General features: G+C 41.2%; 1 protein-coding gene across 19 annotated transcripts in view; it reads left to right on the top strand.

The window, feature by feature from the left end:
- The window catches only part of DOCK9 (dedicator of cytokinesis 9), a 325,732-nt gene that overhangs the window by 142,804 nt on the left and 159,001 nt on the right, over window positions 1-23,927 (top strand). For all 19 annotated transcript variants that reach the window (XM_035003134.1, XM_035003138.1, XM_035003141.1 and 16 more), the window contains exons 3-9: window positions 1,968-2,057; window positions 6,239-6,321; window positions 8,530-8,599; window positions 10,651-10,746; window positions 11,721-11,855; window positions 17,094-17,268; window positions 18,285-18,352. In XM_035003134.1, coding sequence (XP_034859025.1) covers window positions 1,968-2,057; window positions 6,239-6,321; window positions 8,530-8,599; window positions 10,651-10,746; window positions 11,721-11,855; window positions 17,094-17,268; window positions 18,285-18,352 — 717 coding nt within the window. The remainder of the gene's footprint in view (window positions 1-1,967; window positions 2,058-6,238; window positions 6,322-8,529; window positions 8,600-10,650; window positions 10,747-11,720; window positions 11,856-17,093; window positions 17,269-18,284; window positions 18,353-23,927) is intronic.

Raw genomic sequence — 23,927 nt, forward strand, 5'->3', positions numbered from 1 at the left:
GACATTGGAATAAAGCTCTTTAACATGGGTCTTGGTAATGATTTTGGGGAGAGGGGGTACGATAACTTAAAAAGCAACAAAATAAAAAGTAAACAAGTGTGACCACACCAAACTCAAAAGCTTCTGCAAAGCAAAAGAAACCATCAATAAAGTAAAGAAGAGACAACCTATTGAATGGGAAACGAATATTTGCCAACCATATATCCAGGGGTTAATATCCAAAATATATGAAGAACTCATGCAACTCAATAACAAAAAAACAAATAACCCACATTGAAAAGGACAAAGGACCTGAATAGACCTTTTTCCAAAGAAGGTATAAAAAAAGTGAGTAGTTCATAAAAAGATGTTCAGCATCACTAATCATTAGGGAAATGCAAATTAGAATCACAATAACATATCACTTGTGTCTGCTAGAATGGCTGTCATCCAAAAGATAAGAGATAACAGAAATAAATAAATAAAGCTATTGGTGTAACACATAAAGAAAAAAAAAAAGACAAGAGGTAACAGATGCTGGCATGGATGTGGAGAAAAGGGAACCGTTGTGCCTTGTTGGTAGAATTGTAATTTAGTGCGGTCACTATGGAAAACAGTATGGAGGATCCTCAAAAAATTAGAAGTAGAACTACCATATGACCCCCAATAATCCCACTTCTAGGAACATATCCAAAGGAAATGAAAACATTAATTCAAAAAGATATCCGCACCCCAGTGTTTATAGCAGCATTATTTACAGTAGCCAAGACATGGAAACAACTTAAGTGTCCATTGATAGATGAATGGATAAAGAAGTTCTGGTACATATTTACAACAGAATAATATTAAGCCATAAGAAATGAGGAAATCCTACTATTTGCAACAGCATGATGGACCTTGCCGGCATTTTGCTAAGTGAAAAAAGTCGGACAGAGAAGGACAAATGCTGTGTGATCTCACTTATATGTGGAATAAAATGAAACAAGACAAAAGTCATAGAAAAAGAGATTGGACTTGTGGTAACCAGAGGTGGAGGGTAGGGGGAGGAAGAATTAGAGGAAGGGGGTCAAAAGGTCCAAACTTCCAGTTATAAGATAAATAAGCACTAGGGGTGTGATGTACCACATGGCAACTACCATGAATATGAATGATATATGGGAAAGTTCTTAAGAGAGTAAATCCTAGCAGATTTCAAGGATCACAAGGAGAAAGTTCTTTTTCCCTTTCCCTTTTCTTTTTATTGTATTTATGTGAGAAAATGGATGTTAGCTGAACCTATCGTGATGCTTATTTCACAATAGATGTAAAGTAAACCATCCTGCTGTATGCCTTAAGCTTACACAGTGATGTATGTCAATTATTTCTCAATAAAACTGGAAAAGAAGACATAGATGTGATGAGGGTTGCACAGCAGTGTGAATGTACTCAATACCACGGAACTCTACACTTAAACATGGTTAAAATGGGGCGCCTGGCTGACTCAGTTGGTGGAGCTCCTGACTCTTGATCTCAGGGTCATGAGTTCGAGCCCATGTTGGGTGTAGAGTTTACTTAAAAAAAAAACAAAACTTAAAAAGAAAAAGGTTAAAATGGTAAATTTCATGATATGTCTGTTTTACACTAGAAAAAGGCGGTTAAGACAAGTAAAAGGCAATGTAGTGGGACTAGATCAAGCACTTGGGGTTGTGGAGTGTTAGGGATTCTGAAAGGGGCCCCTACCCTGCCTGGGGGTGGGGGAGCAAAAGGGGTCCCTGGAGGGGTCATGGGGCCCCTGACCCAGAAGGAAGGGGAAGCCATTGCCCCGCACACAACTTTGAACTTTCTGGTGCCCAAAGGGGTCTGTTGTGTGTGACCCAAGGAGGAAGAAGTGTGGGGCTGGCAGAGACCAGGGTGACTGTGTCCCTGTGGGGCCCCGCTGCACCCCGAGGCTGGCTGGCGTCTTTCCATCTTGGAGTAACCAAACCCTGTGCCCGCACTTTCCTCCACAGACTGCCACTCTGCGGCGACAGGGTCGATATATGTGCTCCACGGTTCCTGCAGACGCGCAAGAGGAAGCACAGAGCTTATTTGTCACGGAGGTAATGTGTTTTTTCTACATCAATTTACACCTTATTTTAAAGCCACTTTTTGCTAACGCTCCCCCCTCTTTAAATTTCAATGATATTTTCAAGCAAGTGTCAGAGACGTAATTACATTTTTGTAGTGGAAGTTAAAATAGGAGAATAGAATAGGATTTTCAGAGCCTGAAGCTTGGACAGAAATGTCAACAGGGGTCGTTTCTGATGGCTGTTTAAAACATGAATTCTGCAGAACTTAGAGGTATAGAATAAGGAGTAACTCTTATGAACTCACTGGAAATCTTTGGCAGAGGATTTGTTATTGAGATTATTTTCAGCTGAGACTCAGCACACACATTTATGTATTCATTTACTTCATTTATATGTTCATACTTGTAACTTATTTTCAAGACTAGTTCAATGTTCATGAAGTGCCAGATGATAATGAGTAGAGCCCGACTCTATCTCTGATCAATGTACGATTCTTACCACTCTTGTTTGAACATACAAATAATGATTATCTTGTTATAGAGGAAAGAGAAATTACTGCATTTAGACTGCTTCCCCCCCCCACCCCCGCCCTTGGGGTGTTTGTTTCTTCTTCCAGGTGCTTTTAGATAACATGAACTAATTAGGTCTTTTAATTTTGTTTCTTGAAGTGCTCCTTCATTTAAAAATAATGGATTTTTATCCCTATTTTTCTAATTGATTTTTGGATGATACATATGCCCATCAATAAGTTTGCCCACCACAAGGAAGTTATGCTTTTAAAAGTGAAGAGCAGGGGCGCTTGGGTGGCTCAGTCGTTAAGCGTCTGCCTTCGGCTCAGGTCATGATCCCAGGGTCCTGGGATCGAGCCCCGCATGGGGCTCCCTGCTCAGCTGGGAGTCTGCTTCTCCCTCTCCCTCTCCCCCTGCTTGTGTTCCCTCTTTCGCTGTGTCTCTCTCTGTCAAATAAAAAAAAAAATTAAAAGTGAAGAGCAATTAAAGTGACAAGATCATAGTCACAATATTTAGTTCCATTGAGATTTTCGAAAAATTAAATATGGATTTAAAATTGTAAAAGTAATGATCTCTCGTCCTCTGAAAAGAACTTCTTGTCTTACTTTCTTTGCTACTATATTAGTAAAATTAATTCCGGACAAATAGAGCCAGATATGTTTATATAGTCTTAAATGTTTATTTTAAAGCAGGATGTGGACAAACTGTGCCGGACCCACAGGCAACGTCTGGCCTGCAGCCTGTTTTTGTAAATAAAGTTTTATTGTAGCCACACCCCTCCGTTAGCATGACTGCTTTCACATTATAACTCAGAGTTGAGTGTGTGTGGCAGCAACCATGTGACCCTCAAAGCTGAAAATACTATCTGGCCTTTTGCAGAAAGAGTTTTGTTGACCCCCTATTTTAAAACATGGAGCAATATTGATTACTAATTCAGTTCTCCCAGTTGCTTAATAAATAGGATTTTGGAGGGACAGCTCTCCATTCAGTTCTTCAATCACCACAGGTTGAGCAATAACAGCTTCGAGCTATCCTGCTGCAGCCAACAGAGCTAAGGCCTCTTGGGACCCTGCCACTAGGGTGGAGTGAAACAGCACTTCCTCTCCATCCTCTGGTCCAGCCGAGAATGACTTAATGGCTTTCTTTTTAAAACAACTGCAAAAACCTTTCAGTATTAACTTCAAAATATTATTGAATTTCACAAGTTGGAAAGGTCAGTCATGGAATCAGCCAGTCGGATCCCTGTCTTTCTAGAGTTACAGTTCTCTGGATGCTGATTTCTGATGTAACCCCTCATCTTCTAGACTTTCTACATCCCTGGAGGGGTGGGGCTGCTTACCTTATTCTGTGCTTCAGCCTTAGAATTTAGCTGGTATCTGCTGTGTGCATTGTCAACAAGGGCTTATTAAATGAATGACTCTCTGGCTATCTAACCTGCTTAACTGGGTTTTTTATAGTTTCTTATGACGTAAAATATTTAAACACGGTAATTATCTTACCCGTGTTATCTAAGATATTAAAAATCTGGGCACTAGGTGTTGCATTCATAAATGCACCGATTATATACAAGTGTCTGCTTATTTATTTATTTTTTAGGTGGGCAGTTACATGTCATATTTCAGAGTAGGTTTAATGTCCTGCCAGAGACTTTGGTGGTATGATTTTAGTTGCTGCGCTTGTTCAAAAAGCTGAATAGAGAATAGGAGCGCGTGCACAAGCCTGTATCACACCTGGTCAGAGCTGACTTGGCCGTGCTAATGGACCTATAGAGAGAATAGCGGGAAAACCCAGACCTACAGGTAATTCTGAAATCACATTTCGTTTGGAATGTGACTTTAAGTGTGGATGTCTGGTGTTCTCAATGTGAAAATGCTTTGAAAATATTTTTGAGAAGCATTTATAAGAATAAAATAGTATTTAAAAACCTTCGTCACTACTTGGCAAAGAGATGATTGAAAAATTGTTCTGCTCCCCCATCCGACTCTTGTTCCTAACCCTTCTCTGCTTTCAGAACGATAACATAAAAATCTTACACTGCCTGCCCTTCATGAGCTTGCCTGTAGAGTGCTTAGCATAGTCTGGCACGAGAGAGGCACTGGGCATTGCTGTAGTTATTTTAGTGACTTTGGTGTGGAGGGGAGTTTGCTTCAGAAGGCCTTCAGGCATAAGCTGTGAAACGTAAGGCTGGCCTTCTAAATGATGAAGTGAAGTAAGCAGAACCGACACTTTGATCATGATGTTGATTACAGCCAGAGTCAAGTCAACTAGGTAAGGCACTCATTTTACTTATTCATTCAATGTTTTTTTTCCACACTGAAGTTTACATATGTGTAGCCAAGAGCTGACTACACAGAAAATCAATTTAGCTGATGGTAACTTAATCACACGCTTCCCCTATTGATTTTGACTCATTCATATTTGAAGTTCTGGTAGATGCGGTCTTACAATCTTTAGAGTCAACGCACTATTCAGTGGATCATCCTGCATAGATGAGTGAAAGACACCATGCTGGTCCGTTGAGTCTGTTGCGTAGTAAGGTAGTTTAATGCAATAGAGGGGATGTAGAAACTTACTTTTTTCCTCTGAGGGTTTCTTTAACTTGATATGAGAAACATTAACAGGAGGGAAAAAACCAAAATTTTATTATGTGCACATGGAGGTCCAATAAAGAAACTGAAACCCCAAGAAATGACCAAGGCAGGCAGTTTTTACACATTTTAGACAAAAAGACAATAGATCTATGAGGAATTGACAGGATAAAGAAGACAGGTGTTTGGGAGCTTTAATTAGTAAGGAATTCTAAGCAGAATTTAGGCTGAGGTAGTAGATGAGAAAAAAATGATGAGGTTTAATTCTGTAGCTTTCTCAACTTTAAAGTCTCTACCTCTGGTGATAAGGATTTTTTTTTTACTTCTTAGTACAGGAGAGTAATTTTCATATGGGAGATTTGTTTCTGGCTTTCACGGGGACAGAGGAGGGTCTCAATGCCCTTTGAGCAGGTTGACTGCCAAGAAGCTTCAGTTCAAAATAAGCAATATGCCATTGTTGTACATTTTGGGGCAGCCTGCCCTGGCCCCCACACCAGTGTGTAGGTTAGTGTCATGGTAGAAGGTAAAGCTCCCTACTTTGGTTTACATATATGTGTGCACGCAAGGTGATGTCACGGTGCCATTGTGAACTGGAATCTGAATCTTTTCTCCTAATAACCTCCCTCTGGCCCTTATAAATAGAAGGAAAAACCGAGGGTAGATTTCTATTATACTTAATAACAGAGCTAGTTATAACATTACTAAACATCCTGAAAGGGTCTTTAGGTTCACACTTTCTTCCATTTCATGTTCTAGTAGAGGGCACATGACTTCTTAAGAACCAAGGGCTTTGAAGTCAGAAGCAGTACATTGTTTGTTATGTAAATGCAGCAACTGAAGTGAAGTTTGTCCCCTTGCAAAATCTCTCTGATCATGAATGATGGTAACTTAAAGTGACCCTGTTCCCAAGGGTAGTGTTTTAGTGATTTTTAAGCTTTTCAGGAACCTCTGATGGTGGAATTTCAGGCACAAGAGGGTTGAGGTGAAAGAATTTTTTTTTGATGTTTGTGTGGGTGTGCATTCATAAACCTTCCCAAACGTCCTCCAAAAGCCATCACATATCTTTTTTCTTTCCCTCTTACGCTTTTTTTTTTTTTAATCTGTCCCCCCATAGTGCATCAAAACCTATAACTCTGACTGGCATCTTGTGAACTATAAATTTGAAGATTACTCGGGAGAGTTTCGACAGCTTCCAAAGTGAGTAAATGGTCAGGCCCCACAAGGTGGGGTCATACACATGGGCAACAGTTTTTTGCACTTGAAATGCTTAGGGAGGTATGTAACTTCATATGCAATCAGAGTAATTGGAGAAAATATTCCTAGATGGTTTATATGTATATGGAATAGCTGTTATTTCCAGGGTATTTGAAAGTAGGACTCAAACCTAGCACTCGCGGATTGGTAAATGGTAAAAAACACGTGGATGGTTTAGTTATGGCCAGTGGTTCTTTTTAGGATACCACTGATAAAACACAACCGGTAAAGTACCTTCAGTGAGAAGTAGAAGACAAAACGTAAATGCTACAATGTGTTTTATCTTTGAAAGAATATTTTGAAGAGACATAAAAAGCATTTTATAGTGAATAAATTTTATGTTAAAAAAAAGTAAATCAGGGGTGCCTGGGTGGCTCAGATGGTTGATCGTCTGCCTTTGGCTCAGGTCATGATCCCAGGGTGCTGGGATTGAGCCCCGCGTTGGGCTCCCTGCTCGGCGCAAAGCCTGCTTCTCCCTCTCCTTCTACTGCTCCTCCTGCTTGTGCTCTCTTGCTCTCTCTGTCAAATAAATAAAATCTTAAAAAAGAAAAAAAAAAGTAAATCAAAGAGCACACATTTCCCGACTGTTTTCTTTACCTTCTTTAAAGTATTAATGCGTTCTGGAATACACCAAAAACAAGTGTGTTTAGATTGATTAGTGGTCAATAAAGTGGACCAGGTGTAGGTAGGTCTTGAGAGGTTAAGTTACCAAATGGTACATCCTGAAATGATGCAGTTGGTAAATTTAGTATAGCTGATCATGAAAATCGAAATCAAAATCAAATAATGATGGGTTGTATTTTAAAAGTAACCATCACCAATGAAAATTTTACCTATAATGGAGACCCTATTGATATATTTTTCCTCTGTGTTTGGGGCATCTATGAGTTTGAACCATTGAAACTATTCTCAGTGAACTTTGCTGTTTGTTTTTCCTATTTGTGTGGTTCAGCCACTCCTTAAGAGTGTTCAGCCAACTTCCCGATTGACTCTTTTTGAACCTCAGCTTAAAACACTCCCTTCCAGCATTATCTTCTCCAGATGGGTATGCTCCTTAGTTCTATATTTACCCAGTACTTATTTGGGGATTTTTAAGGTCTTTCCATTTGATTGTATTAACCTATCTTCACTGATAGTCTGGTTCATACTACTCTCCTGGTTATCATAGAACAGACTATGAGATATAGTGAACTTACTGGATGAGATACCTTTACCACTGGTCGATTTCACCTTTGGCATTAATAATTTTCCAGTTGTGTGGTAAGAAAGAGAGGGAGGATTCTAACATAAATTCTGTACTCTGCCTGCATCCTCTGCTCACTCTCCCCTCTGTGAGCCTCAGTCTCCTCACCTATTAAATGGTCTTGACACCAGCCCCCACCATCTAAAGGACTGAAGGAGATAATGTATGTGAAGCCCAGTGCTTAGAACATACTGTTTAATAAATGCAGGCTGCTGTTACTGTGCTTTTGTTAACACTGTCATCATCAAGACCGTGCCTCCCACTCTAAAGGCCATGATCCCATTTTCCATTTTCTCTTACAAACTTCATTTTAAAAGTTATTCTACTGAGGCGCCTGGGTGGCTCAATCAGTTAAGCGTCTGACTCTTGATTTTGGCTCAGGTCATGATCTCAGGGTTGTGAGATCAAGCCCCAAGTCGGGCCCTGCGCTCAGCACGGAGTCTGCTTGAGATTCTTCCTCTGCCCCTCCCCGCGCTCGTGCTCGCTCTCTCTTTCTCTCAAATAAATAAAATAAATCTTTAAAAAAAGTTATTCTACCAAGTTTTTATTTATTAATACACTTTCCCATTTTTTCTTTTTAAAGTAGCCTCCATGGAGCCCAACGTGGTGGGGCTTGAACTCATGACCCCAAGATTAAGACCTGAGCTGAGATCAAGAGTCGGACACTCAACTGATGGAACCACTCAGGCGCCCCTATGCTTTCCCATTTTAAATATATCTATGCCAGCTTTTCTACATGGCTTTTGGGGGCTCTCTAACTCTGGAATCACCCGCTTTGCAAAGCAGTAGTGCCGATTGTTTTTATTCTTCAGCTGAGTGGACCAGCTTTGGATTTGTTAAATGTTGGTTCCTCTGATGGGGGAAGAAATGCATAGATTATAAAACAGATTTCTTTCTTCTCTTTAAAGCAAAGTGGCCAAGTTGGATAAACTTCCAGTTCACGTCTATGAAGTTGATGAGGAGGTTGACAAAGACGAGGTAGGCAATTGCTTGCAGATTTAAAAATTGATTTAGTTTACAGATTGCAAGATTGTTGGAAAATTACCAGCATTTAGCCAAAAGAGGAATTGGAATGTTTCTTGAAACGGGAAGAATTTTTTTAAAATGTATTGTCGGATTGACTGAAATAAGGTCTCCCTTTCAACCTGACTGTTCAGGGTACAAGTTCTTCCTGTCTTGTTTATTTGTTCTGAGATCATTTTCAAAGGCCTGGATAAGATTTGGCTACACTGTTAAAAAATATCAAGATTACTTAGACCTTAAGTTTAGGTTGTTTTTCAACAGGATATCTTGAAACAAACTGGCCACCAGTAGGCTTTAAATGGCTCTTTCTTCAGTAATGGCTTTGAGTGAAGTATATGGTACCAAGAAGCTTTTCTTTTCCTGTCTTTTCTTTAAACAAGCCCACTCCCCCTACTCTTGGAGAAGTGCATAGAGAGAACTGGGCATTAAGATGACTGAGCCACGGAAACCTAATAAAAAGTCAGTGCAGGTCTCCTGAGTGGCTCAGTTGGTTAGGCGACTGCCTTCGGCTCAGGTCATGATCCTGCAGTTCCGGGATCGAGTCCCGCATCGGGCTCCATGCTCGGCAGGGAGTCTGCTTCTCCCTCTGACCCTCCTCCCTCTCATGCTCTCTGTCTCTCATTCTCTCTCTCTCAAATAAATAAATAAAATCTTAAAAAAAAAAAAAAGTGAGTGCAACCTGTTTCTCCATTTCTCATTCTCCCCATGAGATGCCTCATTGTGAGTTGGGTGGGGTGGGTGTCCTGATTGATTGATTGATTGATTGATTGTCAGCTAAGCCATAACACTGGCCATTCAAGAATATTAAAATGTCCATGGCAGCAAATTATTTTAGAAACCACTTTTAAAATAATTCTGGGAAGAGTAAGTGGTCATCCAAATGAAAAGATACTAAAAAAAACTTGGTGCTGATTAGTAGTAAGAGGAGAACCCATTGAAATAATGCACGTAAGGGCACACAACAAACTGTAAAATCCTAGATAGGTAAGTTATTTCTTATTGCTAATAATAAGAACATTAAACCACCGATATTAATATTGATATGGTCTAAAACAGAACATAAGATGGGTCTTTCTGCAATTGTCTACTTGATTGCAGCAATAAAGATCACTACTAGAGACTAGTCTTCGGAGGTGTGAGCCGGGTAGCGGGACTCCGTGTGGCCCTCTCTTGCCACTGAGCACACTGAAGTGTCCAGCGGACACTGCCTTAGAAAGGCGAGGAGGCTGCAAGGGAGCCACACGAGAGAGAACGCGGAGGGCCCTGGGTCAGCGTGTGGCAGCCTGGCCACACTGTGTATGTGTGTGTGTTCACATGTCATCTGTCTGTCTGTCTGATGCACTAGTGCGTGCCTAACGTATTTTTAGCAGCAGCTGGCTGCCCCCTGCTCGCCTCGCTACCCTGGGGCCCACAGCTGGAGTCAGAACCTGCTCCAGCGAGTTTCTTTGTTTTTCTAGCCGTGTCCCTGCACTTTCCTGACTCCCCTCCTCTACCGCTATCCCTGTGCCTTCTTGTCTGTCCTTCCTTCCGAGCTGTTGCCCCATCCATTTCTTTCATCCCTCCTTTCTCTGTTGCCTCCTATTTCCTTCCTTTCTTCATTCACCTTCCCCTGAACTGAGCCTCTGGGAAGTTTTCCAGGAATTTGCTTTCGTCCTCCAGTTATAGGGGAGTATAATTTGAAAACATTTTTCATGAAACCAGGCGAGACCTTACAACCTGAGCGGTCAAGTATGGTATGTACTTTCTGTGGCTCATTAAACACTTAAAAATTTGGACTAGAGCTAGCTTTGCCTTTTAATGGGCTAGAGCTTTTCCAGGAACTTAGGCTTCTCCCTCTCTTTTACTGCCAAGCAGACTCTAAAGTGACTTGTGGCAGATGGTGACTCCAGGGAAGGGGCAGGATGGGGCAACCTGGCACCGATGGAATGATTTTCCCTTTGGCCAAACTCACAGCAAGTAAGATTAGTAGTAGCAGGAGCTCGATTGTGGTTTGCCTTCTCTCCTAGGATGCTGCCTCCCTCGGCTCTCAGAAGGGCGGGATCACCAAGCACGGGTGGCTGTACAAAGGCAACATGAACAGTGCGATAAGCGTGACCATGAGGGTAAGGTGGCCCATCTCCCTGCATTCCCCTCTCATTAAACCCTTTCTGCTATAGGTCTTGGGAATAATGCTCAAAATGAATGGGTATGCTGTTCTTCCTGACAAAAGTGACACTGTCTGGTTAGTAAGATGCCTCCCTGGTGATAGACCCCCATTGGTACTGTGCCACTTCCACCCACTTTCCCTGCTTCACCCTCCAACCACTAGCATGATGAGACCATCATTGGGCTGGTGTGAAGGTGCAGTCGCCAATGTGGGCTTTCTTCCCTGGATCCACTGCAACAGTGGCACCTCCAAGCACATCACCCAGGGGGTAAATCTGAGCACTTTGGGGAGGTTTACTGTGACCAAGTCAAGAAAGGCAAAACTTGAGAACCAAAGGGAAAACTGTTAGATTGGAAGGGGATTGCAAAGAGAAGAGCAAAGCTAGTATAAGAAGCCGTTCAGGAGAGGAGGAGGACCAGAGAAAGACCAGGATAAATAATAAAGAGGAGAGAAATAATGGAAGGGAGGTAGGATGAACAGGGAGATAAAAAAGAGTTCAAGGGAAATGCTGACCATCATAATCCTGAGGCTGGAAAATCATTCAGTGTCACGAGGCAGAGAAAAGTTCCTGTTCTGTGTGAGCAAGAAACCCTGGGGATTTGAGAAAGTTTCCATCCTTCTGTACTGCATCCCAAATTGGAACTCATTGCACTGCTTTTGGGTGGTTATGTAAAAATATCAAATTCTGTGGGTGAGAAAAATGACCCATGCATGTTAAGTGAACCACTGCCTCAGAATTTAAATGCACTGAAATTATTAAAATGTGGTGGAGAGTCTTAACTCACCATTACCTGGGGCGTTGGCCAGAATTGGGTTTGTTTTGGAGAGAATAGAAGTGGTTTTTACATATGTATACAGCTGTGAGTTATCGATAGACATTGTGACTCTCTTCATTTTGAAACAATAGCTGTCTATGTATTCTTCTCTCAGTCATTTAAAAGACGGTTTTTCCACCTGCTTCAACTTGGTGACGGATCCTACAATTTGAATTTTTATAAAGATGAAAAGATCTCCAAAGAACCCAAAGGATCGATATTTCTGGATTCCTGTATGGGCGTGGTTCAGGTAAAGATGAATAGAGTTCTATCATTGAGTTTTCTTATCTGTTAAGAGTGCCATCTGGAATGAGCAGATTTAAGCAAACACTTCCAAAAGTGGCAGTATTGGGGGTGGAAACAGAATAGCTGATTGTCAGGTGAGTAAAGGCTTGTTTTTCATCACGATGGAAGCTGGCCCATGAAGCCGGCAGGGTTCTGTTGTAGTAGGCCTGGTGCCCTGGCATGCGAGTTCCTGTGTCTAAGATAATGGCTCAGCCGCTTTACAGCTGTGTAACCTTGGGTAGGCTGTTAACAAAAGTTCCTTCATATGCAGAATGTGCGTAATGATCATGTTTCCTTAATAGGGTACATTGAGAGGACTAGGTGAATTAATTTGGAAATATCCAGAACAGTTCTTAGCCTCTCACTACAATCACAGTACCAATAGCAGGGTAGTCAAAAGACTGGGTTTCAGATCCAGACTGAGTTCAAATCCCTGCTCTACCACTTACCAGCTGTGTAACCTTGGAGACATCATTGATCCTCTCTGTGCCTCAGTTTCCTCATTTGTTAAATTGGGATAATTGTCAAATATGGTTACTGAGAGGATTAATTAATGTATGTAAAGAGCTTAGAACCGTGCTAGCCAATGGTAAGAATTCAACCAATATTGGGTATTTTTGTTATCATATGCTATTGCAGTTGTATAGTTTGGTTTTTTTTTTTTGAGATTTTATTTATTTATGAAAGAGGGAGAGAGAGTGAGCATGAGTGGGGGAAGGGCAGAGGGAGAGGGAGAAGCAGGCTCCCTGATGCGGGACTTGATCCCAGGACCCTGGGATCATGACCTGAGCTAAAGGCAGACACTTAACCAACTGAGCCATTCAGACACCCCAGTTGTAGAGTCATTCTTAAAAATTATTTTTAATCATGCATAATGTACTCATATTATAACATACTTATATATTTAAAAAAATCATATTGTACAGATAAACTGGAGGTCCCTCTCGATCCCCATCTCTCCCTTTCCCAGAGAGATGCTGTTACCAGTTTGATGTAGGTTCTTCCATACCTTCACAGAATTGTCTTTGAAAGCAAGTTGCCAGTTTCCCGAACTGCCCATCCATCCACCCACTCGCCTGCCACTTTCCAGGAAGTTCTAAGGCAGTAACATACAGGGATCCATAAAACACAGGATTGCGTGAATTTAAAGTGAGTTTGAAAGCAGGAAGGTGAACAAGGAGTCGGGGTAGGGAGGAGATGAAGAGGAATTGGCTAAGAAAAAAAAGCAGAGGTGTTAAAGACACCTGCTGTGGGTGGGTAGCAAACTGGGCTCTATGCTTTCTAGCTGGGAGACCCATTCCGTAGCACAGTGCACACGGATGCAAACAATCCAATTAGTCAGAAGCTGTCCGAGTCATCTCAGAATGAAGATCATTCAGGCATTTCTCATGGGGGCCCTCATACAGAGGGCACTGTGCGCTTAATGAACAATCTCCTTGACAACTCCTCACAATAGATGCAGTCACCATTATCAGAGAATTCTTCCTAAAAATGACTCAGTGTTGGCTGATGACATCGGCCTGAAGCTCGGTTCTACAAGAAAGGTTGTTTTGTGGGGCCAGTGTGATTGAGGTTGGAGACACAGCTGTCTGGTTTGACTTTCAGGTGTGTGTACTTGTTTATGTACTCACATGTGTAAAACTAAATTGCATTTTTATCCCAGTAATGCATTCATCTGGGTCAAACAGTGCAGAAAGGTAACATTGCATGCATGTTCCTGCTTACAACACCTCCACCTCACCCACTCCTCACTCCCCTGAAATGATCACTTTCAACTTTTTCCACTCTTCTTTCTGGGGATGTGCCTTCATAATGCTGGATAAGGCATGCCTGCTGCTTTTTATTTGTCAGTTGTGGACATTATATGATGGAAGGTGGGATTTTAGCTCCTGTAGCCCTCCCTCCTGCTCTAACCTAGACTAATTGCTTTCTTGGCCTCTGGATAGTCGTCATTCTGAAAACTCTCTGCCTTCCTCCCTGCATTGGATTCCCTGTTTCCAAGATCCTGTGTCTTCTTCAATCTTGCTTTACTTCCTTGTTTTGGAGGAGCACATCCTCCAAGTAGCTTCCTGAGAAATCATGTCTGGGTGGTTAATTTCTTGAGCATTAACTTACCTGCAAATACTTTCGGTTTTGCATTCATATTTGATTGATAGTTTGGCTGTATGTAGAAATCCAAGGTGAAATTTACCTTAGAATTTGAAGACACTCCATTTTCTTCTGGATGCTCATGTTCTTTTGGGGGTCTGATGTTATTCTTATTCTCTGTTCTTCTCCATCTTCTCTTCACCTCTAGTGACCTGAAATTTAGGTTAGTTTGTCTTCATTCTGATTTTTTTGGTAAACTTTTTTTGTTAAGGCATAACATACAAATAGAAAATGTACACGTGATGAATGTGTGACTCCCACTGCTTCTAAATTTGGATCTCTTGTCTTACGTGCTGCGAACTCTGGGAGAGCTCTCATTCTGGAAACTGTGTCCTGTATTTTGTAGCCACCTTGGTCTTCCTGAACTCTGGTCAGTCTCATTAACTCAGGGAGACTGCAGGACTCTGTCCAGGTTCCCCTTTCTGGGCCACAACCCGGATACCACCTCCAGCAGAGTGCTGAGTTGCTGCTAGGGCTCACCTCATTTATTTCCCGTCCATCAGGGTCCCAGGCCTGCCCTACCTGTTGTCAAATATCTGAAAACAGTTGTTTCATGGATTTTGTTCCGTTTCCTAGTAGTTATGATGGGAGAGTAAATCCAGACTCTCTTACTTCATCAGGCCAGCAATAGAAGTTGGGGGTCCAGACTCAGATGTCTGCAGGAGCCAAGCAGGAAAATTAAGTAAAAGAAGAGGCCTGAGTGTAGAGTAAGAGGGAATGGTGAGAACTATGACAAACAGGAGCACAAATGGTCCTGTCTCATGGGGCCAGCGCCTCTCAGCTGTGGCTGATGCTGCTGGACAGAACTACCAGCTCAAGGTAGTTCCGGATGATCTGTTTTTTTATTTCCCCCCAAGAAATGCAGAAATATAATTTTTTACTTAAATCTTGGTGTTTTTAATTATTGGAAACCAATTTAAAAACAAAAAACCCAAAACACTACTCAGGATATCCCCCCTCAAAATGATGGAATATACAAAAGTATATTTGGGCCATAGATCAAGACGATAGCACCATTCACTGAAAATTATCTTTGCATCAACGGCTAATTGGCCTGTGGGTGACTCTCGGCCAGGAACTCCACCTCAGCTGAAAGCAGCCATGGTGGAAACCAGACTGTATCAAAATAGTTTATTCACAGTGTAAAGTAGGCACTACCAGAGTGAATTGTCAACGACAGTGAATTAACTTCTTGCGTGGGATTTCCAAGTAGGAATTTCATTTGTATTCTTGAGTTGAGAGACCTTTTAAGTTACTTTTCAGTTAAATCTTCTGGCACTGACTTTTAAAAGAAGTTTAAAGCAAAACAAGAGACTTTGGTCACCTGTGTCACAGCCTTTAGGTGACTTACGCATCCAGCTCAGTCTCTGCAGTGGCCTTCATAACTTTAGCTTCTGACTTCAGGGGACATCTCTTCCTTCATATTCTTTTTGTCCATGTGGCTGATGTTTTTTAGCATTTAATGAATTGTAACCAAGGCTTCAAAAATGTTAAGTAATTTGTTTTTACCAGATTTGTTTGTAAGCTAAGTGCCAACAGTTGTGTGTGTGTGTGTGTGTTTTAAAATTGTTTCTGGACATTGTAACAACAACAAAAAAGTAGTTGATTAATGCTATGGGTTCAAAGAAATGCATAAACTGGAATTTTTAAATAGACCTGAAAGAAATCCAGTGTAGAATCTTTAGGCCTAAAAGCATTTTCGGACCTTGAAGTTGATTACACTTATTTTCAGATCAGGACGCTGAGGCTGAGAAAGAAAAACAACGCAGAACCAAGGCCTAATGTCTCCCCGACTTTTAACTTGTTATTTTCACAGTTGTGAGTGGGACAGAAAACACATTTCATAGCCAGCCTTTTGATTCCTGTCTGATTCTTGCCCTGAGGTGAAGGGAGGTGCCTACAGCGGGCAGTCTGTGCATGGGAGTTTGTTGGCCTTGCTTGGTGTGGCATCATCCTGTGTGTGTCTGAGAAGCACGCTTCAAGGAACGCAGACGCCTTGGGGAGGGTCAGCCCGTCCCAGCCACCTATGCTGAGGAGCCCTGGGGGACTGCTGCTAACCAGCTAGCATCTAGTGGGCCAGGGCTACTCTGCCCCCTACAGGTTGTCCCCAATCTGTGCATGCAAGGGATCTAATGCTACAGTCCTTAGAGCCAAACTTCTTTCTAGTTCTGTCCCTTGGTGGGGGGGGTGGGGGGGGGATTTTGCTCACCAGTGGAGGTTTGTTACTATCTGGAGACATGTTTTGATCTTTACACCTGGGGTTATGCTCCTGGCATGTCATGGGTAAGGCCAGGGATGCTGCTAAACATTCTGCAGTGCATAGGACAGCTCCCACAACTATTGGTCCCGAACGTCAGCAGTGCCAAGGTTGAGAAACCCTGATCTAGGGCACGTTCATCCTCCATCATTTAATGCATGTGGCTACTGTTTTTGTACTTGGAGCTGGATATTCTTTCATAAGTATAAAAACTGGAGGCATGAGGGAAGGCTGTAGACCTGGTATCGAAATACCTTTGGGGACTCAAAAATAATGGGAAAGTTCCAGAAAAGGAAGTCAAATATATTGATAGATAATGGTTTGGTTTTGTTTTGTTTTTTATGGTTTGCTTTTTAAAATGTGACACCATACACTACTTCATTAAAATAAAAAAAGAAGGAGCTAGAGGAGTTGAAAATTTTCAGTGAAATTTCACACGTTCAATAAATGTTTTTTCAAGAGCCTATTGTGTGCCAGGCAGTGTTCCAGAAATACAGATGTAGCACTGAACAAAAGAAATCTCTGCCCTAAGGAGCTCTCCTTCCATTTGAGGAGACAGAAAACAAACAAGATAGATATGTAAAATGCATAATGTCTCAAATGAGAAAATTATGGAGACAGTAAAAGCAGGGAAGGTAGATAGTGATGGGGGTTTGCAGGAAAGGGGCTTGCATTTTTAAATAGCTTGCCCCAAATGCCAATGAGGGAGCACCCCGTCAGCAAATAATGAAGAGAAAAAAATTTAAGGCCATTCCAATTCTCTTAAAATGTATCTCTTTTACTCCTTTTCAATTTCAGAACAACAAAGTCAGGCGGTTTGCTTTTGAGCTCAAGATGCAAGACAAAAGCAGTTACCTTTTGGCAGCAGACAGTGAAGCAGAAATGGAAGAGTGGATCACAATTCTAAATAAGATTCTACAGCTCAACTTTGAGGCTGCAATGCAAGAAAAGCGAAATGGAGACTCTCATGAAGGTAAGTAGATCCAGCTTTCTCCAGGTACATGCATACTTTGTTGGTGTCTTTAATTTTGTCAGAGGGCATGGAAAGTGGATGTATTGCACAGGTACATGAGCAGTGGGACAGATGTGAGCTCTCTACAGAGGGCTTGTCAGCAGAGGCTTTATCACATTGGAATTTACTACCCTGACAACATTTTTATCAGGAAATCATGTAATAGGAAGAACCATAGCTTTGGGGGCAGAAAGGAAGACCGGAGTTCAAATTTCAGCAATACCGTTTTTCAGCTCTGAGACCTTGAGCAAGCTACTTCCATATTCTGAGCCTTGGTTTACCCATCTGTGAAATGAGAATGAAATGGAACTTCTGTTTGATGGGAGGATTTAGTAAGATTATGTATCTTGAGTACCTGGCATAGAGTCAGCACTTAAAATACTAAGTATAGTTATTACTATTATCATTAATCTTATCCTTTAGAATTTTAAAGACAAAGTTAAGATAGGCAGCCTCCTCATTAATTTGGTGGGAAAAATTTGGCTGTGTTTTTGACAATTCATGTTTTATTTCAAGGCCCTAGGCACGTGATTCTCAACCCTGGCTGTACCTTAGATGTTCCCAGGAACTTTTAAAAGAATTCTCTTTCCTTGTCCCTTGTCAGTTGGCCTGGGGTGGGACCTGGCAGGACTGACTTTTAGTGGGTCTGATGGATGTGACCATGTGGGCTGGTGCTCATAACTAATATTGGTTCTTTTTAGACAGTGTTCATGGTATATCAGTTATTAAATGTTTGACTCTCAACATGGGGCATCAGTATTTTTTTAAAAAGCTCTGAGGTGTTTTTAATGGGCATCTAGAGTTGAAAACCACTGCGTTCAAGGGTACAAAAGAGAAATGGCCTTCCTGATTTAAATCTAGAGTTGAAAGCCACTGCGTTCAAGGGTACAAAAGAGAAATGGCCTTCCTGATTTAAATAAAATACATTCAATTACAAGTGACTCAGGTAATCTGTTTGACCTGTTTTGCCATTTCAGATGATGAACAAAGCAAATTGGAAGGTTCTGGTTCTGGTTTAGACAGCTACCTGCCTGAACTTGCTAAGGTAATATCATCCTAAGTCTTCTGCTTTTTGTAGAATGGTATTGAAATATTTCTCATTTCCTGAATCTGTCCAGGATAGAATCTATTGAAATGATTAGCAGTTACATTGTAGTAATTTTTTTTTTTTTTTTTAGTTTTATCATGTTACGTTAGTCACCATACAATACATCATTGGTCTTTGATGTGGTGATCCACGATCCATTGTTTTCGTATAACACCCAGTGCTCCATGCAGTACATGCCCTCCTTAATACCCATCACCGGGCTAACCAATCCCCCCTCCCCCCTACCCTTTAAGACCCTGTTTGTTTCTCAGAGTCCATAGTCTCTCATGGTTCATCTCTCCCTCCAATTCCCCCTCCCCATTTTTCCCTTCCTTCTCCTAATGTCCTCCATGTTATTCCTTATGTTCCACAAATAAGTGAAACCATATGATAATTGACTTTCTCTGCTTGACTTATTTCACTTACCATAATCTCTTCCAGTCCCCTCCATGTTGATGTAAAAGTTGGGACATTGTAGTAAATTGTTAAAAAGATGTTGTGGTTAGTAAATTGTTAAAAAGATGTTGTGGTTACGCTTCTATTTTCTGACCCGAATATGAGGTGAGGTTAAATACTGACCTGAGTCAAATTTTAGTCTGTTTTCCAGAAAGTGCCTTATAAATTATTCTCTTTTTATTATTCCTTGTTCCTGCCCCTCCATAATATTTAATACAAAATCACGGGTATCGAAGAAATAACAAAAATGCACAGATAAAGGTTCCCATGTTTTGTTTTGTTTTTTAAAGATTTTATTTATTTATTTTAGAGAGAGAGGAAGAGTGGGGGGAGGGGCAGAGGGAGAGAATCTAAAGCAGATTCTGTGCTGAGCAAGGAGCCTAATGTCGGGCTCAATCCCATGACCCTGAGATCATGACCTAAGCCAAATCAAGAGTCGGATGCTTAACGGACTAAGCCACCCAGGCGCCCCTATTTATTTATTTTAGAGAGAGAAAGCAGCGGGGGAGGGGGAGGGGACAGAGGGTGAGGGAGAGTCTGAGAATCTCAAGTAGACTCTGCACTGAGCAAGGAGCCTGACGCTGGGCTTGATCCCACGACCCTGAGATCATGATGTGAGCTGAAACTAAGAGTCAGACGCTTAACCGACTGAGCCACCCAGGTGGCCCAAGGGTTCCCATGTTAACATGGTACTTACTATATTCACACATACACTCCCCTTTTTCAAGTCAATAGACACACTTCCAAAGAGGATGGTGTGTGGCAGTCTTTCCACTAACCCAAAGAGGGGTTGCCTGGGTTTTATAAATTGCGCCTGGGTCACTCTGAGTGGGGGGAAAAAAGTTATATCTGTTTTTAATAATTTTGAGAAACGTAAAAGTTACTGAAAAGCACAAAGAAGATAAAAACAGCTGTCCGTATTCCCACGACCCAGATTCAGCGCTGTTACTGTATTGTCCTTTTAGCTCCCATGTTTTTTAAAGAACTAAAACATCAGTTGTGGTTGAAGTTCTTTTTAAACACCATCCTTCCTCCGCTGCCTTCCTCCCCCGCAACCTCAACTGCTGACAGTCACTATTATGAGTTTTCTGGGATTACTTCCATTTTATTGCTATATCTTTACCAATGTACCTATCATAATGATATATATGGTTGTGTTTTATATGTTTAAAAATGTTATATAAATGCTAACATATTACTCTATACTTGCTTTTTAATTCAGCCTTGTGTTTGAGATCATCCAAGCTGGTATATAGATCTAGTTCATCCCCTTTGTTGCACCATGTAAGCATTTTATTTTAGCTGTTCTGCTATTTCCAATTTTTTCTATTACAAACAATGCTACAGTGAATATCCTTGTATTTGTCTACTTGTATGCATCTATGAATGATTCTCTTTTAAGTGAGAGAAATATCTTTGTTTTCTCTGACCATTTATATTCTTGCTCTGTTATTGCCATTCTATTCTTTTTCATTGTGAATACAATGTAACAGAGACCCTACACACCCACATCTTAAACACTGTAATAGAAAACATGGCTTATCTATATACGATTATAAATAGACTAGCATTCAGCATTGACCTTTACTTTAAGACAACATGGCTGTTCTAAAATATAAAATCTCCCTCCCTGGCTAGGACTTGAGAGTATTGTTTTTCTTTAAGACTTGACTGTTACCACAGTATCTTTTTAGCACCTGCCTATTAAAGCTAATTTTAGTGCCACCATTGTAACCTCCTACTAAGCTGGGAAGGGTTTTGGCTTGTGTGTGTTTTTGTGTTGTGAATTTCTGTGTATCATATTTTGCATTGAGATTTGCTTTTTTGTTTCTGGATGTTTGGGGGTTCCTAATTTCTCAAAGCAACGTGTTTGAACTTGTTTTATTAATGAAGTAGCTAACATACGCAGTGCAATCCAGGATTTGAGAAGTAACTTCCTACACTTACTGGGTGAACACAGTGGACACCTAGGAGAAGACTTGTATTATTTGAATCTAATGTTAATTGATTAAAAATCTATACTTTTTTTTATCCCCATGAAGACATACAGGAATTGTGCCCTCCTTTCTTCTCTCACTGCCTACCTGGGCCTGGCCAGCATAATAATTCAGTATTTCTCAATCCTAGGACCTAGGAAAGTTTTTAAAGTATATATGAGATAAAATATATAGAGAAGTTTTATATATATATATATTTTTTTTTATATGTAATATAAATATTGAAAAAAGCTCTAAACACATTTTGAAAATAGCTCTAAACACAGAGCTATTTTCAAACTGTGCATAATCACCAAGTTAGCGGAATCGGTTGGTTAAATCAGTTTAATTGGTTTCAGCCCCCATTTCTTACTGTTTATTCTGTTTTGTTTTATTTTTTATTTTTTATTGAAATAGAACTTACACGGAGCACTAATTGTATAGCTCAGTGGATTTCACATTTGTGCATCTGCATAACCACCACCCAGACCAACACATAGAACATTTCTAGCACCTCAGCCGACTGTCTTGTACTCCACTCCCAGCTGCTACCCCATTGCTTTTATCTCTATCATTGTAGATTAGTTGTGACTGTTCTAGGCCTTCTTATTAGTAGAATTATATAGTATGTCAGGCTTCCTTAGCTCAACATTATGTGCCCCAGATATATTTTTAAAATATAAATGGAATAGAACTGAATTTAGAATATTAACTACACTGCCCCTTAATAATGACATATTATTAAAAAAATTTTTTTTATTAAGTAATCTCTGTGCCCAACGTAGGGCTTGAACTCACGACCCCAAGATCAAGAGTCGCATGCTCTAGCAGCTGAGCCAGCCAGGTAGCCCAATGATAGATACTATTTGTAAAAATGCACATAATGTGGTATGTGTATATGTATTGGGTTGTGACATAAATGTATTTCTTACTGTGGTCGTGGTCAAAGCCCCAAAAAGGAAGCATTATAAGGCATTATAAAGGGCTTCACTGTTGTTATTTTTCCTCCTAGCTCTTAAGTATGTTAAAAATATTTTTATTTAAGAAGGTAGAAAAAGGGCAGCAAGTAATTTTTCAAAGGGAGAAAGCAAAAGAATAAAGAGAATGAGGATGTGCCGTCGCGCAGTCCACATGCTGCTGCCCCACTTGGGATGCTTGTGTGGGCCTGCTCAGTGGTGTTGGGGGGCAGGTGGTGGAACCCCAGCCTGACTGTGCTGGGCTCTCAGCCCTTCACAACGCAGGGCCCCCAGCACAAGGGCGATTGTAGCCTAGTTTATAACCCTCTCCAGTGTTTTAGGGTGGGGACCGATTAATAACTGGTCCTCTTGATCTTAGGAGGAATGGTTCCAGAGTTGCAGAATCTGAAGTTGACATTGAGCGGGGAGGGGAGGGGAAGGAGAGCCTGTGTGCACACCTGTGCAAGAGAGGGGAGTTTAATCAGGGGATGAAGAGGTGAAGAGGTGAAGAGGTCAGCACCAGGGCTGGAGGGGTAAGGAAGGGTCCATTGGGAGATGAGGCCACAGTTGAAATAAGTTGCAGAGAAAGGACTGGAGCAGGGGAGGCAGGCAGGGGGCATTGGCCATGTGAGTTAATGGCAGGTTCCTCTCTGCTCAGCTCCTCTTTCTGCTTCATTCATCCTGTTGCCCCGGCTTTTGTCTTCCACTGTGACTGAGACAGAACAAACAGGATATGAGTGACAGGAAGTTGTTTTAGTACAAAAATAACTGATGTCTCATTTTGGAATATAGTGGAGGGGCCCTTGACAGTATGGCAAGGGCGATACGGGCTTAGGTTTTCAGAATATGTTGTATATTCTTGGCCCTTGTGTTGCTTGTACTGTTAGTACTGAACATCTTTATTGTTTTCTTATTGAGGACACACTGTGTCTACCCTGAAGCCTGTTCTTTTCCTCCTGTTGTCTAATATGGAACTAAATACATGTTTGTTGTAAATATAACAGCATGTGTAGAGCACCTAGTCTTATCAACATTATTATTAAATACACAAACCGTGAAGTTAGTTAATTGGTTTCTTCCCTATAAAGTCAAGGGGTAATGTAATCAGGTTGTAAACCCAATTGCTATTTATTTAGTAATTTCTTTCTGTGGTTGTTTATCTTAGGTGTCATTGGCACGTATATACCACCTCCTTGTGTAAGGATAGTATGAAGAAAACCCTCATGCTCCCACCGTATATTTTCCTTCAGAGCTTTTCTCTTTTTGTGCTATTTTGGTACTCAAAGAACAGCAACTCACCTTACCTTGACTTCCCCATGTGGCTCTGAAAGAAAAGCATTGTTTCCTGTTAATGCGAAATTGCTCATGTTCAGTTACCTGATAATTTCTTTTTAGCGAGTGAACTTACCTTCCAAGGTCAGTCTTCCGTGGTTGAACGCAAGATATGGAGTACTAGGTCTCAAACTTTATAGTCTCACTGAGGTTGCAGGAGGGTCAGGCAGCTGGACAGTTTCACAGATAATCTTTTCTGACTTTTTTAAGCCAAGTCTGTAATAGATGCTTCCTTCCCTGTATCCTAATCCCGAAAACTATGTCATTGTATTATTATGACACAAGGGAATTGGCTGGCACTGTGCTTGTGAAGTCAACAGGCGTTCCATCTCTTGGGCCTCCTTCTTCTTTTTTTTTTTTTTTTCTTTATAATTTTTAAAAAAGATTGATTTAGAGAACGAGGGAAAGTGCGAAGGGGGGGAGGGACAGAGGGAGAGAATCTTCAAGCAGACTGCGCTAAGCATGCAGCCCGACACTGGGCTCCATCTAACAACCCTGAGACCGTGACTTGAGCTGAAACTAAGAGTCGGATGCTTAACTGACTGAGCCACCTAAGCGCCCCGGGCCTCCTTATTCTATATGCTTTATTATTGCTTTGTGACTCCGAGGAAGAGATAATGGCCCTGGGGAGTTAGATATCTTGGAAGTAGTAGAAACAGATCATGACAGCTCTTTAAGTATACCTTCTGGCCTCAAAGGAATTTGCTAAGTCTTCTTGTTCCAACCCATTCTGTTTAAATGAGCCAACAGTTAACACAATGTTTTTCTGATAACTCATCCTCAAAATAAGATGCTGCTGGCCATGGTCATTGG

This window comes from Mirounga leonina, unplaced genomic scaffold (genome assembly GCF_011800145.1).
Source record: "Mirounga leonina isolate KUSES-001 unplaced genomic scaffold, KU_Mleo_1.0 Mir_127, whole genome shotgun sequence".
Taxonomy (NCBI): Eukaryota; Metazoa; Chordata; class Mammalia; order Carnivora; family Phocidae; genus Mirounga; species Mirounga leonina.